General features: G+C 50.6%; 2 protein-coding genes across 26 annotated transcripts in view; one reads left to right on the forward strand and one right to left on the reverse strand.

Moving 5' to 3' along the window:
• Positions 1-8,476, reverse strand: part of LOC114673139 (uncharacterized) — a 60,851-nt gene extending 52,375 nt beyond the window's left edge. For 20 of the 22 annotated variants that reach the window (XR_003723779.2, XR_013406583.1, XR_013406589.1 and 17 more), the window contains exon 1: positions 2,930-3,069. The gene's annotated coding sequence lies outside the window, so the exon portion shown is untranslated. Of the gene's footprint in view, positions 1-2,929; positions 3,070-3,393; positions 3,475-6,648 lie in introns of those variants that run through there. The other 2 variants (XR_013406591.1, XM_077971301.1) reach the window with 2 other exon arrangements.
• LOC114673140 (uncharacterized) overlaps positions 2,953-14,192 on the forward strand; it is a 35,354-nt gene continuing 24,114 nt past the window's right edge. For 3 of the 4 annotated variants that reach the window (XM_077971292.1, XM_077971293.1, XM_077971294.1), the window contains exons 1-3: positions 2,953-3,153; positions 12,980-13,124; positions 13,997-14,070. In XM_077971292.1, coding sequence (XP_077827418.1) covers positions 2,953-3,153; positions 12,980-13,124; positions 13,997-14,070 — 420 coding nt within the window. The remainder of the gene's footprint in view (positions 3,154-12,979; positions 13,125-13,996; positions 14,071-14,192) is intronic. The other variant, XM_028836400.2, reaches the window with a different exon arrangement.

The raw sequence follows: 14,192 nt of genomic DNA on the forward strand, positions 1-14,192 counted from the left end.
ATTTTATTACATGTTTTTACCACATTTTTTAAAATGTACAAAAAAAAAAAAAAAAAACCCAAAAAGCAAACAAGCAAAAAACCTCATTGCAAGATTACCACAAACCCACCAGAATGAAGAGACAGACAGTGTCAGGTGTTGGTAGGCATATGCGGTAACTGAGTCCTCTTTGTCTTTTTTTTTTTTTTTTTGTAAAGCTTACTTCTCTATGTATCTCACACATTACTAGTAGGGGTGTAAACTGGTCAACCACTTTGGAAAACTGTCATTATTTAGCAAACATAAACATATTCCTACTCTGTTAACCAATATTGTCCACTCCTGGGTCTCCAAGTGCAGGCATCCATCAAAAGACACAGATGTAATGTTCATAACAGCTTTTTCATAATAGCTCCAAACTGAAAACAACCCTTAAGGCCACCAAGAGTCAAACAGGTTAAATACATTGTAATAAGTTCATACAATTAATATAACACAATAATAAAATGAATGAACTACTGCCATATACAGCACCATGGATAGGTCCCACACAAGTAATATTGAGCAGATGAAGCCAAACAAAATAATACATACTCATGTTTATATGAAGTTGAAGGATTAGACAAAACTAATATATGCTGATAGAAAGCCAAATAATTGTTAGGGGGTATGGAGGGATTGACCAGAGGGCTATTAATTGGAAGGAGTTACAAGGGGCCTTCTGGTAAGCAGGAAACATCTTGATCTAGGTGGTAGTTACACAGATGGGATCTATGCAAAAATATATTGAGCCAGAGGTTTAACATTAGATTCTTTACCTCATGTATACTATATATCAACAAAAAGTGAAGAAAAAGTAGAAAAATAGACCCAAACAGAAAAAATTCTGGGGCCGGGCACGGTGACTCACGCCTGTAATCCCAGCTACTCAGGAGAATCGCTTGAACCTGGGAGGCTGAGGCTGCGGTGAGCCGAGATCGCGCCATTGCACTCCAGCCTGGGCAACAATAGCGAAACTCCGTTTCAAAAAAAAAAAAAAAAAAAAAAAAAAGGAAAAAAGAAAGAAAACATTTTGGAAGCAAAATTTAGTTTTGTCATACTTCTACATTCATGTTTAAGTGGATATAGAATAAAATTCCCATTTGGACGTATTTTCTCTCAGCAGTTCAAGCTCAACAGAACCTGCAAATGAGAGGAGGCTGCAGAAGCAAAGGATAAGAAGACACATCATGGCTGGCGCGGTGGCTTATGCCTCTAATCCCAGCACTTTAGGAGGCTGAGGAAGGCGGATCACCTGACGTCAGGAGTCAAGACCAGCCTGGCCAACATGGTGAAAACCCGTCCCTACTAAAAATACAAAAATTAGCTGGGCGTGGTGGCGCACGCCTGTGGTCCCAGCTGCTCGGGAGGCTGAAGTGGGAGAATCGCTTGAACACAGGAGGCGGAGGTTGCAGTGAGCCGAGATTGCACCACTGCACTCCAGTCTGGGCTGGATCAAGACTCCATCTCAAAAAAAAAAAAAAAAAAAAAAAAGAAAAAGAAAAAGGACACATCAATCCTAAATCTAAATGTGGTACACACCTAAGAAGACACATCAATCCTAAATGTGGTACACACCTAATAACAGAGCTTCAAAAATACATGAAGCACCAAAAATGATAGAATTGAAAGGAGAAATGGGCAAATTCACAATTATAATTAGATATTTCCACACTTCTCACTTGGTAAAATCACTTGTAAAACCACTCTGCCCATTTTACAGAGGAAAAAACTGAGGCCTAAAAGGATAAGGGGTGGGGGCTGAAGTCAGTGGCAGAGCCAGGCTTAGGACCCAGACCTCAGACACTCTCTACCTGCCTCCTGGACCACCACCTGCAGGAAGGGACTGGATTGTGAGGGGGTGTCCCCAGTCCCATGCAGGCTAAGGAGGAAGCAGGGTCTCAGGGCTGAGGTCAGGCAGGGGGGCCACTCCTTAGATACCAACCAGCCAGGAATGCCACTGTTTGTCATAGTTTCACTGATTGTAGGTAGGTTAGAACCTCTATTTGCGTCTCAGAAATAAAGAGAAGAGCCTGCAATTCCAGGATAGCACGCTAACGAAGGGCCAAAACGCAAAGGCGTCCTGAGGGCTGAGATGGAAAGTGAAACTTTCAAGCTCCTTCTCTGACCTTGGCCAAGGTCGTTCCCTCTGGGTTCATAGAATAGGAATGAACCCATGTAAGGCACAGGGAACAGAAAAAAGGAGGCAGGTAGAGAGACAGCCTTCAGCCTGGTGCAGCCATCCCGGTGGGACAACCCCAGGCAGGAGCCGCTCGGTGTCCGAGGATGGCGGGAAGTCACTGGGCTGCGGCTGGGGCCGGAGGTGGGCGGAGGAGGGTCCGGCGCTCTCTTTTTCTCCAGATACGGAGCCCTACGTGTAGATCAGTCGCCTCCCGCCCAGGGTGTGAGCGCCCCCTCTCTTCTCAGCCTCCTTCGGCCTCGCCCCTCCCTCTCACATTTCCAACTCCCAAGGATAACTTGTCGCTCGCTTCAGACGCCCATGGCTTCTTTCAGTCCCTGGGACTCGGCTTTCTCCTCTACCTCTTTTGTCTATTTGTGCATTTGATGGTTTCTCTGGGCGCGCCCTTGGATCTGCTTCTCTCTTGCCTGTTATATTCTCTCTCTCTCTCTCTCCCTCTCCCCCACCCCGCTCTTCTCTCTCTCTCTCTCTCTCTCTCTCTCTCTCTCTCTCTCTCTCTCACTCTCTGCTCTCTCCGGCCATCTGGGCGCTGCTCCTCCGCGCCTCTGGCCTTCCCGCGGCGCGCCAGGCCCATCTCCTCACCAGCCGCTCTGGGATCCGACGGCGCCGCGGGTGGGGGCAGGTGAGACGGCCGAGCCCCCCCCCGCGGGCGGAGGCAGGAAGCGCTCGCGCCAATCCCCCTCCCGGACCCTGTTCTCGCCCGCAACTCACCGGCGCCAGGGGGACGCAGGAGCATGAGCCCCTTCGCGCCCCAACGCCGTCGGCGTCGCTGCCCCAGACACAGACACTGCCTCGAGAGGCCTCACAGAGCGGGGGGGCAGAGGGCGGTGACCCGGAGCCGCCTTATCCCCCGCCTTGGGCGCCGTCACAGTCCCCAGAAGCCCTGGGCTCCTGCAGTCTACCAGGACGCGCGGCGGACGGCGTGGTTCCGAGAGGTAGGTGAGGAGGCGGGCGCAGCCCTTCCTCTCGCAGCTGGGGACTGCGGCGTGAAAGGCCCCTCTCTAAGCTGGCCAGCCCCGTGGCCTGAGCTTTCAGGACCGACCGCCCATGGCAGGCGTGGGCTACCCAGGGCCACCGGCTTAACCTTGATCTCCAGACCGAGGCAGTTCCCCGGGTGGGGCTCGGGGCGCACCCGAAACGCCTTGGCCTTCCCATCCGCTCGCACCCGACCCTACCTCTCCAAGAGAAGGTTTGTGTATGGGGAAAAGGGTTGCCTCCCCTCGTTCTACCGGAAACCCTGGCTCCCCAGAGCCGGGTGCTCAGTGCCCCGCCCAGCCTGAGGCCCTGCGTCCTGGGCCGCCTGCTCACAACCCCCGATTCCAGGCGGATGAGAGAGGCATGGGCCAGGCACCCTGAGCAGCCTTGGGGATGAGGAATCGCTTGGGAAGGAAGAAGGGCCACTTTTCCTAATGGAAATTAGAAATTGGCCTGGAACTCTTAGTCTAGACAGAAGCCCCCAGGTCCCCAAGGTGCAGAATCAGCTCTCCCGCGCGCTGTCTCTCTAGCTGCCTCCTAGCGTGGAAGGGGCAGAATACTTGGGGGAGTCTCTTGCTTTAGCTTTTGGGGGCCGCATAGGTTTCCTTCCCCTCTGGACTGTGAGCAGCCTCCTGCCTGAGAGACTGTGTATCTGAATCTAAGGAATGCCAGGAGCCGCCATCTTATTTGAAACTCACACTCACAAAAACAGGGCATATGCATTTTTGTGGAGGGGCCTGTTGTTTATGGGAGTGGGCAGAGGGCATCCAAAGGATTTCAAACTGTATGGACTGACTCATGGGTCAATACAAAAATTATTCGCCTTTGAAAAGGCATGTAGAGAAAAGCAAGCATAAAGGGGTGTGCATCGTGCATCGTGGGTATTGTGGAGTCTGGGAGGAATTAGTAACCCGCAGGAGTCGGCTAGGAATCTTATATGACAGCAACTGTGCCTCTCGGAGTAGTTAACCACCGTTTAAAGATTAAGGATTTATACAGACATGCGAAAGAGACATGAAATTATGTGCTCCCAATTGTGCTCAATAATAAAGGCAGTAGAAGGGAAATTCATATTTTCATCTATATGCCTCCTCCCTCCCAAAGTAGACCATTGCTTGGTATATTTCACATATTCCACATAGCAGAGGCGGAATGTGCAACTGACTGCCCAGGACTGTGCTTTCCAGTACAAATGGAAGCACAAAGACGCCTAATGGAGAAGACTTGAGTTCTCTTTTCTCAGTGCACTTCCCTAATCCTTTGAGGAAGCAAGTCGGGGGAGCCTTTCCTGATATGATCTTCCCTCAAAATCCCCTTTTGGAGCTGCAGCTCCTCGCTTTCCCTAAAGTCTGGTGCACTTGGCTCCAAGTCCCCATTTCCCCAGTTCAGAAAGGATGAAGCCTCCGCCACCCCAAACATATAGCCCTTGGCTCACCAGGAGAATTGCTCACCTTCTGCCGTGGTTTAGAACACCACCCTACACAGGCATACACATACACACTGCCCCAGAAGAAATACAAAGAAAAGCTTTGCTAGTCCAAGCAAGGTGTTGTGGGAGACCTCAGAGACCCTTAGAAAGAGCCTTATTCTCCACACTGCAACTTGAAAGACCCAGGACATCCCTCCCACCCCCACAACAGACATGGTTCTCACCACCTGGGAAGGCACCAAGCCCATGAGGACAGGAGAATCTGTGGGGCTGGGAACTTCACATCCTACCCACCCTGCCTCCAACTTCTTTTTGTTTCTGGCCAGATTAAAAGTCAAGCTTAAAGTGCTGTTGGGTTGGAGAGTTTTGTTATTTTAGTCTATTGATTCCTCTCCCTCGTTTTCTTCTCCCTCATCTTCCTTTTACTCCCAGGTTTTGCCCATTTTTTTCTCTCTCTCCAAACAGAAAATCTGTGAATTTTCTGGGCTTGAACAGAAGGAATGAGGAGGGAAAGGAGGGAATATTTGACCTATCCAGGCAGCAATCAGAACTGTAATTGACACCAAGTCATCCTAGCAGACCTTGTCCTCACAGGCTTAGAGGATATCTGATTCTACAATCCCCCACCAGCACCCCAAGATCGAATGATACCTCCTTCCTCAAGAGGGACTAAGGATTTGGGGCTTCTGCAGTTTTCAAAAATGGGAGAAGACAAAAATGCCATCATTATTCCAGTGGCCAGGTGTGGAAGGAGTCTGCAGTTTGGCCAGAGGCCTGGTCTCAGAGAAAGGAGTCTTGAGGGCTGACCTAGGGCCGACTTGGTTCTGACCCTGCCTGCCAGTGGGGAACCTTGGGCTCTTCACCAAGTAAAGGCAAGATCAAGGAATTGGAGGTCTGAGTCCCTCTCTTGCCTAACTGCCCCAAAGGCCCCAGAAACTACTCTGGGCCAAAACTCAGGCATAGTTGAAAGAAAGAAACAAATACTGGAAATACCCAGATTTATAATCTGCTTAGACACCCAAACTCATCCTTAAAGCGGTAAATACAATTTATCTCCTTGGCTGCCTTGCAACTTTCCACTCAGTTTGGCAATGTGTAGATGGGGTCAGCTTGAGTTTCAGAGCTTGGGGGTCCAGCGCTCAATGTCTAGAGAGCTAGATCTGGGGCCTCTCACCTCCTTTCCTCATGTACCTCCTCTTGCGTCCTTCCCCTCCCAGGGCTTCTCAGAAAGTGACAGCTGACTTTCTTGTAGAACTGTGAAATCCCACAATTTCAGAGGATTTCAAATTCCTTGAACTTCAGGTTGAGAACTATTTGGATTAATCAGAGAAGTTTGTGTCTGGAAAATGTTGAGACCAAATGTGGGTCTTTACTTTGTTTTTCCTTTAGCTGATCTCAGTGCTTACCAGGTCAACCTTCACCTTTAAAAACACCCTGGTGGCAGTGTTTCTTTGCCACCACTGTCTGTAAAGCAAAGGGCAAAAGCATCTCGGAGCTTTTAGTTGGGCCGGGAATTCAAATGCCTCCTTTCTCAAGAAGATGCCAAAGTGGCCACCCTCGGCCCACTTTCCATCCTTGCCTCCTCTGCCCTTTCCCCAGCTGCAGTTATAGGAATAATGGCCTTTAACTTGCAGAGATCATTAAAGCCAAAGCCCCCACTCTTTCCCATCACCCCTCTTGGGGCCGTCTGAATCGCTTCTTCCACAGCCCTCCTCTTTTGAAGCACTCTCTAGTACTGTTAAAGGTCGAATTTCGGCTGGAGCGAAGGTGGGGGCTTAGTCCAAAATAACCTAGATATTAAGTAACAGTAATGACTTTTTAAAAGATAACTATGAACTCTCAAGCCTCGACCACCCAGAAAAGTTCCTCCTTAAATTGTTGACGGCGCTGGGTGCAGACACGCAAGGACTGGCCAGAACGCCAGAACCTCCTTTAAGGAGAGAGAAGTCAGTGCCCAAATTCCTCATGCTTTAAAGCAATATAAGAGGAGACAGTCCAAATTTTTACTCGTTAAACCTCCTCTTACCTCTTCCTCAGGTCTGTTCACTCCTTGGTCCAGGGAGCTCCTGGGCTCCAAGGTGAACTAGAGGGAACCAGAGGCTCCCCGCAGCAACCTTCTCGCTTCTGGGCTCCTCCTGGGGGCTGAGTGGTCCCCTTTGCCTTGCTATTCCCGCTGCGGCTCCTAGGGGGACAGCTCCACGGGACCAGGTCTCTTCGAGGGGTGGAGGGTCGCGGAAGTCGTGACCAAGGGTTGGAGACCGCTGAGTCCCTCCGCTGCGGACCTGCCTGGGACTGCGTGGAATGGACCAAGTCCTCCGTCTAGGATTCCCTAGTGCACGACGGCGAGCACTCCGCAGTGCTCCGCTGGCGATCTGCACCTGTGTCCCGGGGCTGGGCGCAGAGTGAAGAACTCCGTGCAAGCTGCTGACCGGCTCCGCTACTGCCTCCCTGCTGTGAGCGGGAGAACAGGAAGTCTGCCCCATAGGGAGATGGCCGGGCGGGAGCCGCAGAGTCAGCGTTGAGAGGAAGGTCAGCGGCACCTCGGGATTCCGCGCACCTTCAGCTCCCTCTCGCAGACAGCCCAGCCGCGGGTTGGCGCCGCAGTGATGGAAACTGGGGAGGAACTAGGTTGGAGTCCCAGCAGTCCGGAGGAGGGGGCCAAAGCAGAGGATTAGGAACCGGGCTTTCATATCCAGCCTCGGTGCCCGGAAGCGGTACTTAAGGGGCGAAGTGAGGCCACAATTACAAAGGTGCGCCCTCCGACGCCTCAACGTCAAGGGCCTGTAGATTCACAACCTCCGCCGTCGGGGAAGGGGGAAGATGAGGTGTGATAGGGAGGCTATGTCCAGCCACCAGCGCAGGGAGTGGCTCTAAACGCTGACCCAGCGCCTCGCCCCAAGCGGGATCTTGGCGCGCGGATAGACCGAGCCCGGGGTGGGGCGCCTTGCAGGGCTCCCTCGCCCTTACCGAATGAGCATCTTCTTCCCGATTTGCTGCTCAGAGAGGGAGTGGGTCCTGGTCTCTGAATCTCAGCGCTCCCGACTACCTCGCTGCTCCTAACGAACAGTTCATCTGCTCCCTCCTGGCCGCCTGTGCCAGCGCCGCTCACCCACTTTTCCAGCCCTGGATTTCCTCTCCCCGAATACGACCTTCCTTCCCACAATTAACAAATGATCTAGCGAAACCCCGCCAGGTCCCCAGCAGAGGAGCACCTCCATCCGCCCGAACCAGCCAATTAATCAGAGCATTAAGGAGCCTGAGGAGTTGTAATTGGGTGGTTTGGGACGAGGGGGCGCTGAGGAGGTCATTAACCCCAGCGTAAAGATGGGGAACGGAGACGCGCCTGGCCGCCTCTGCCGCCCCTCTGGACTCTTCTTAGCACGCGGGTTTTGGCCACTCCACCTGCCTGCTGCGCTCCAGTTCCCGCCTCCAGTCCAGCTACTTCACTTCTCTCTTTGTCATTCTCCATCTTTTCTCTGACAGCCGTCCAGGGCCCCTTTCTTTGTGCCTACTTCTGTCTACCTGTCCAGCTGTCTCTTGCACCCTTTTTGTGGCCCAGCGGCCAAGAAAACTCAAAGGTCATGGCTGTTGGCCCCCGCTGATGGTCTCTGGGCTCTGGGGTTTCAGACAGTTCCTCAGGGCTGGTTGGAAATGATGGGAGTTGGAGATTTGGACATTATACCCATTCCCCAAGAGAAGGGCATTTGCACAGGGGAGGTGTTTCCTGAAACGTTCAATTCTCTTTCGGTATGAGATGGCTTTGGACGAGGTGGCAAATGGCGGAAGGTCCAGGCCCCAGTGGATAAAAGCTCCATATCACTTTGATTAGAGACACAGAGACCTTGCATACTCCTTGTCTGAAAAGGCAAATACGGAGGAGGTAGTGACTGGGTGTTGTGGCCTGCCTGGTCTCAGTCCAAGAGTCCCCAGCACCTGTGACCTGGTGCCTGGTGTTCCAGGAAATCCAGGTGACAGTGTCTATTCAACCTTGTGGAACAAGAAATTGTTTGTCCTTTTAATTTGTCTTGTCAGATACCCAAGTCTATTACAACGCCTCCCTTTGCATTACGTTTTTGGTTGGTTGTATAAGATTAGCGGATGAGAGGTTCTTAACATTTTGGGGGGCCGCTCCCTGATAAGATAATTTAAATTTTGATGAACAATATTGATTTCCCTCTACCGAGAAAAAAAAATGCACTTATGTAGTACTCACCAAATCCCACAATTTCAGAGAGTTTCAGTCTCCTCAGACACCAAGTTAAGAACTACAATTTGGATAGATCAAAGGAGCTGGTGTCTGGGAAATGCCGAGGCCAAATATAGTCAGTTTACGTAGCTCTTCACCCTTTCTCTTGGCTGACATCTCCATTTTGCCAGGTCAACCTTCACCTTTAAAAACAGTCCAGTGGCAGTGTCCTCTCCCCACCATTACCTGTAGGGTCTGGTCTCCCAGTGGGAGTCAGTCTTTCCTTCCCAGCGGGAGTCAGTCTTTCCTTCCCAGCAGCTGGGAGCCCGAGAACGTGGGAAGAGCTTTGCTAGGGAAAGCTGATCTTGCAGTGGCCAGCAGTTGGAAGTGCAATGGAAGGAAATCAGGCTTAAGCAGCTTCCCAGGAACTTAAAACCATACCAGAACTCCTGAAAGGGAAGACTATCTGGAAACAGCCTCCTAACTAAAGCTGTCTGTAAGTCAAGCAAATGGGGATTGGGCAATAGAATGTTCCTTTGTGTCCCTTATTGACTCACTTATTACTTTTTCTCAGGGACCCCGGCTCTACTTGGGGCTGATTTAGCCAAGGTTAGAGGCTGGGGAATACCAAATGCTGGACTTAAAGGGGAAGGATTTGCTCCCTAATATTTTAGTAATCTTGTTTGTAAGAGATAAACAGCATGTGACCCCTGACTATCCTGGGGGACCTCCTAATTACGCCCAGCCTCATGCGTTGTGGCCTGTTTAGACACAGAGTGTAAAGAAGGACTTAGCTGTTCTTCCCCAGCCTATTAAGTTTCCTGGCCATCTCCCCACCTGTGTGAATTGACCAAGCTAAATCTCCCAGGAGAAAAATCAGGCTTCTTTGGGGTCTGGGAAGTAAATAAACTTCATTTTTCGAGGACTATGTTAAGACAAATTAGGATAACTGGAAATTATCTGGCTAATTGTACCCTCCCCCTCCAAACATACTTATACTCCAAACCCAAGCCCTCCTGGCTGCTCCTCAATTGTCTATATATTTCAAACAAATGTGACTTGGCACAGGAAAGACTCCAACTCATTTCTAGTTGCCACTCTCTGCGCTGTACAACCACCACCCACCTGCCCAGCAGTTCGAGGCTGTGACAAGAAACCAATGGTTGGCTAATAGTATTCAGACCCCTGCCTGAAAATACAAAGAAAAAAATAAACAATTCTCTTCTTGGGACAGCTTAAACTGGATAATCCTGGCTGTGAAAACCTGACCTAAATGCTTTTAATCAGAGCAGAAGAAATATATGCTCATTGGCTCCTTACTTTACTAATTAAAGAAAGCTAATTGGTGTTCTCAGAAACTTCCGACTGAGGGTCAGGAGCCTCTAGCCATCTCTTTGCCTGCCCCACCCCTCCCTGCACTGGGCCCTGCACCGTGGAGTTGGCCTTTTTCTGATAGACAATTGGAAGGGGGTGCTCCCGACCTTCTGGCTCCGCCCCTGCATTAGGACTTTGGCCCTGAAAAGGCAGTGCTGCTATTGGCCAGAAGTTTTGGCCCAGCAGGCTTGTCCCCTTTCTTGTGTCCTGGACTTGTTTCTAGGAGCCAAGACCTCTTGCTGGCTGCCACATCAGCACTGCCAACTGGTAGGGTGCAGCCCTGCTGAAGCTCCAGAGCTCAGCCCAGTGCTGGGCACAGTAGGTGCTCAGGAAATGATTGCTGAATGCGGAATGAAAGTCCCCAGCAGGCAAAAGCCTATGACTTCTTTCGGTGGGGCGGTGGTCCTCTGGGGAGAGTGCATAGAGAACTTCAGGGCCGCCTCCTGGGTACCCAGGAAGTGGGTAAGACCTGGTTTTTGTCAAGCATTTCTCAGATGTTCTGTTTAATTCCAGCTTCCTGGCCCCCTATTTCTTGTCTACCCATTTTCTAAGGCAGGACCGTGCTCACCACAGCAAAGAGAAAGAACTCCTTGAAAAGTCAAAGGAATACAAGTCACCACTTCTCAGACCTTTCTCCCATGAGATCCAGATACTTCAGGCTAAAGGGAGTTTGAACCTGAAATGAGCCAGATAATTGCCCCAATTCTCTGTACCTTATTGAAGAGGTAGTTACAGGTCAAGGGGTCCAAGGGGCCTCACTTTTATAGACGTTGCTCTAAGTCAAAAGAATACATTATACATATACAGCTGAGACACACACTCTCCGTCCTAGGCCGGCTCTCTGTGAACAAAGCAGATTTCCTCCTTGCCACTCACCCCCTATTCCCGTTTTCCCCCTCCTCTTTTCTCTTCTTTCTCCTCCTTGTTATTAGTAGTTACTGTTTACTAAATGCTGCCTCTGCACCAGGTGTTGTGCTAAATGCTAGACACATAGTAAATCATAGTACATTAATTAATCCTTACATTAACTTTAAGAGTTAAGATACCAGATTTTACAGATGCAGAAACTAAGAGTTACTTTTCAAGCATGAAACACGTGTGTGTGTGTGTGTGTGTGTGTGTGTGTGTGTGAGAGAGAGAGAGAGAGAGAGAGAGAGAGAGAGAGAGATACGGGCAGATCTGAGTGCTCAAGTGTTATAAAGATAGAAATAAAGAAAATTGAGAATGAGGAGATCTTAAAGTTTTGAAATATAGAATGCTTTAATAGGATGCAGATAGTTTCTCCTGCCCTAAAGTGAACAAAGAAGTGAGGCAATTAACTGGCTAATTCCAAGACCCAAATGCTTTCCCTTGAAATGGGCGGATAATGAGGCTGACAGTATGTTCGCAGTTGAATTCGCCTGATGTTGCTCCATTTTTTCCCCTTAACTTTAGCGAATCCATTGGGCAATCACAGTGAGATGCACAGACGTCGCCCCGGACGTGCACATATTCACACACACACTCACACACAGGAATGCTGACACACACAGACCTGACTTTATTCTGCCTCTAGAGTCTTTTATGACTCAACCTCCGGAATGAAAATAGGGGTTGGAGTGAAATAATGTGTCCGAGGGCGCAGCTGCTCCAGATGTGCGCTGGGTAATTAGGCATCCTCAAGAGCTCGTGCCCGGCTGGGAAATGCACCTCTTGTGGGACTGCAGATCCCAGCAGGCACCCCATCGTAGTCTGGCCCATAGTAGGTGCCTGTCCTTTGCTGCCTGGTCCCAGCAGCCTGTCCCTCCTCTTCTTCCCTTCTTCCTCCACAAATGATTCTCTGGCGCCTCTGTTTTAGGAATAACTGCAGAAATGTCTCTCAGAGGGCTCTGCAGTATAAAATGGCATCTCTGCCACAGGGGAACGGGAAGAGGGACCCTGGTTTCTCCTATCCTGCTCTTCCTAGGCCCTGGACGTCTCTGAGGGGCTCATTCCAGAATAAGACCTCTCTTTCCTTGCTCCACAAGAATTTAACAAAGAGGCCCTATTTGGGTCAAGTAGGAGAGTGGCCTGACTGGCCCTAACACCCCTGGTTTGGGGGCTGCGGAGCAGTCCTGTTGCTGGCAGCTTCTCTTAGTTGTGGAGCCTCTTTCACAAAGTGTTCGCACTTCTCAACTTCCCTGTCCAGTAGGTCTTAATCTGGGCACCTCGGGGCCTAAGGCACTTGGCCAGGGTTGTGCAGCCAGGGAGGTCATAAGTGAGGAGTTAGCATTTATTGGAAGAGAGGGGACTGGATTTGTCCTGGCTCTGAATCCTGGCCCAGCTGTCCCTATGTCCGCCTCCAGTTTTCTCATGGGCCTCCACAAATTTGAAACTCAAGAAACGCCAAACGTCCAACATAGAAAACACCAAAAAGCTGCCTTTCTGGAGATGAATTTTGCTTACAAGAAAGACACGTTTTGAGGGGGTGAATGGTTATGGTAATTTCGGATAAAGAACATTACCCTTGGAATAGAGGGCTCCCCCTCCAGCCCTGCTTCACCACTTTTAATAGCTGCTCTGATCTTGGGCTAATCACTTAATTCCTTCGGACCTCAGTGTCTTCTTTTGCAAGCTGGGGGAGGGGGTTAAAGATGCTGGCGCTGCCCTCTAGCCTGCTGCTGGGGAGATCAAAGGAGATTCGGGCTGTGGAAGGCTCCCTAGCGTAGGAGATGGGGTTAGAAGGTAAGGGCCAGGGGGTGGGGGCGGATGGGGCCTTGATTAGCTGTGGATTTCTGTCCCAGCGCACTCATTTAACCGTGTTTCTCTTGGTTGGCAGAGGGCGCCAAAGGCGACATGCCGGCGGCCAGCTCCAGGCCGAGTCCCGAGCGCCTGCGGGAACAGGCCCCTTCACCCGGCGCGGGACGCAGAGCTGGGCGAGAATCTTGTTCAGCGCGGACTCAACGCCAGGGCGCCGCCTAGAGGTCGGTTTCTCTCTCGGCCTCACCCGCCGGGAGACCACAAGAGCTGCTTCCCCAGCCGCCCGCCGCCAGAAATAGGAAAAAAAAAAAAAAAAAAAAAAAAAAAAAATCCAGCTGGGGTCTAGGAACTCGGCTTCTGGCACCTCTGACTTCTCCGAGACTGTCTCCTCCCTCCCCGCCCCGTAATGAACCCCGTGAAGGGAGACGGGCCAGGAAGTCCCAGAAATATTTATTCTTGTGACTCTCACAAAATGGAAGAGGGTCTCAATTTTTAAGGATCTTGTGTTCTGCGTCTGTTGTCTACACTGCCTTCTCTCACTATCCAAATTGCCAGCCCCCCCTCCAGTTATGCTAGAACTCTGCTTTATCTTCAAGGAAGAAAGGGAGTGGGGAGAAGCTACCTCTAAACCCTCCAGCGCGGCCATCAATTTTCTTAATTTGGAGATCAACATGCTTTTGGAAAAATGTTTGGAAAACGTTTGGGGGTGAAAAGAAATGTTGCCTAACTGGCCTTTACTCTCTGAGTGACCATCATCTCAGCTAGTTAGTGTATGAGCGGCACCAGCACCCCGGCCATGGGGGTCCGTGCTGAGCTTCTGAAAGTTGACTTCTCCTTTGGGGAGCCCTCGGAAAGACACAGCTGGTATCTGTGGGAACGGCTTTGGGGTGTCCTTTGGCACCATACAGAGAATTTTATTTTTTTTAACTGGAATCCATGGCCTGGGTTCTTGGGATGGGGGTAGGAGGAAGCCACAAACCCCCTGGAAATGTATGCAAAACATATGGGTGTGCAGGTGCATCATCATAGGGCTATAGTCTCTTCAGTTTTTCCTAAGAGTCTAAGACTATAAAAGATTTCCATCTCCTTTTCTCAGCCAGGGAGCCACAGCGACCCAGGCCAGCAACAGGCTGGGAACCAGCACACCGACCGGCCCCCACCAGGTGCCTGGTAGGTGATGGGTAATAACACTCTTGAATGGTCTGGAAACTGCTGGCCCCTCAGTCCAGCCCTCCTCCCAGAGGGAAATCCTGATAGAAGGAGTGACAGCCAGTAGCTGCCATCTCAGTATT

This window comes from Macaca mulatta, chromosome 16, assembly GCF_049350105.2.
Source record: "Macaca mulatta isolate MMU2019108-1 chromosome 16, T2T-MMU8v2.0, whole genome shotgun sequence".
In the NCBI taxonomy this organism is placed as follows: domain Eukaryota; kingdom Metazoa; phylum Chordata; class Mammalia; order Primates; family Cercopithecidae; genus Macaca; species Macaca mulatta.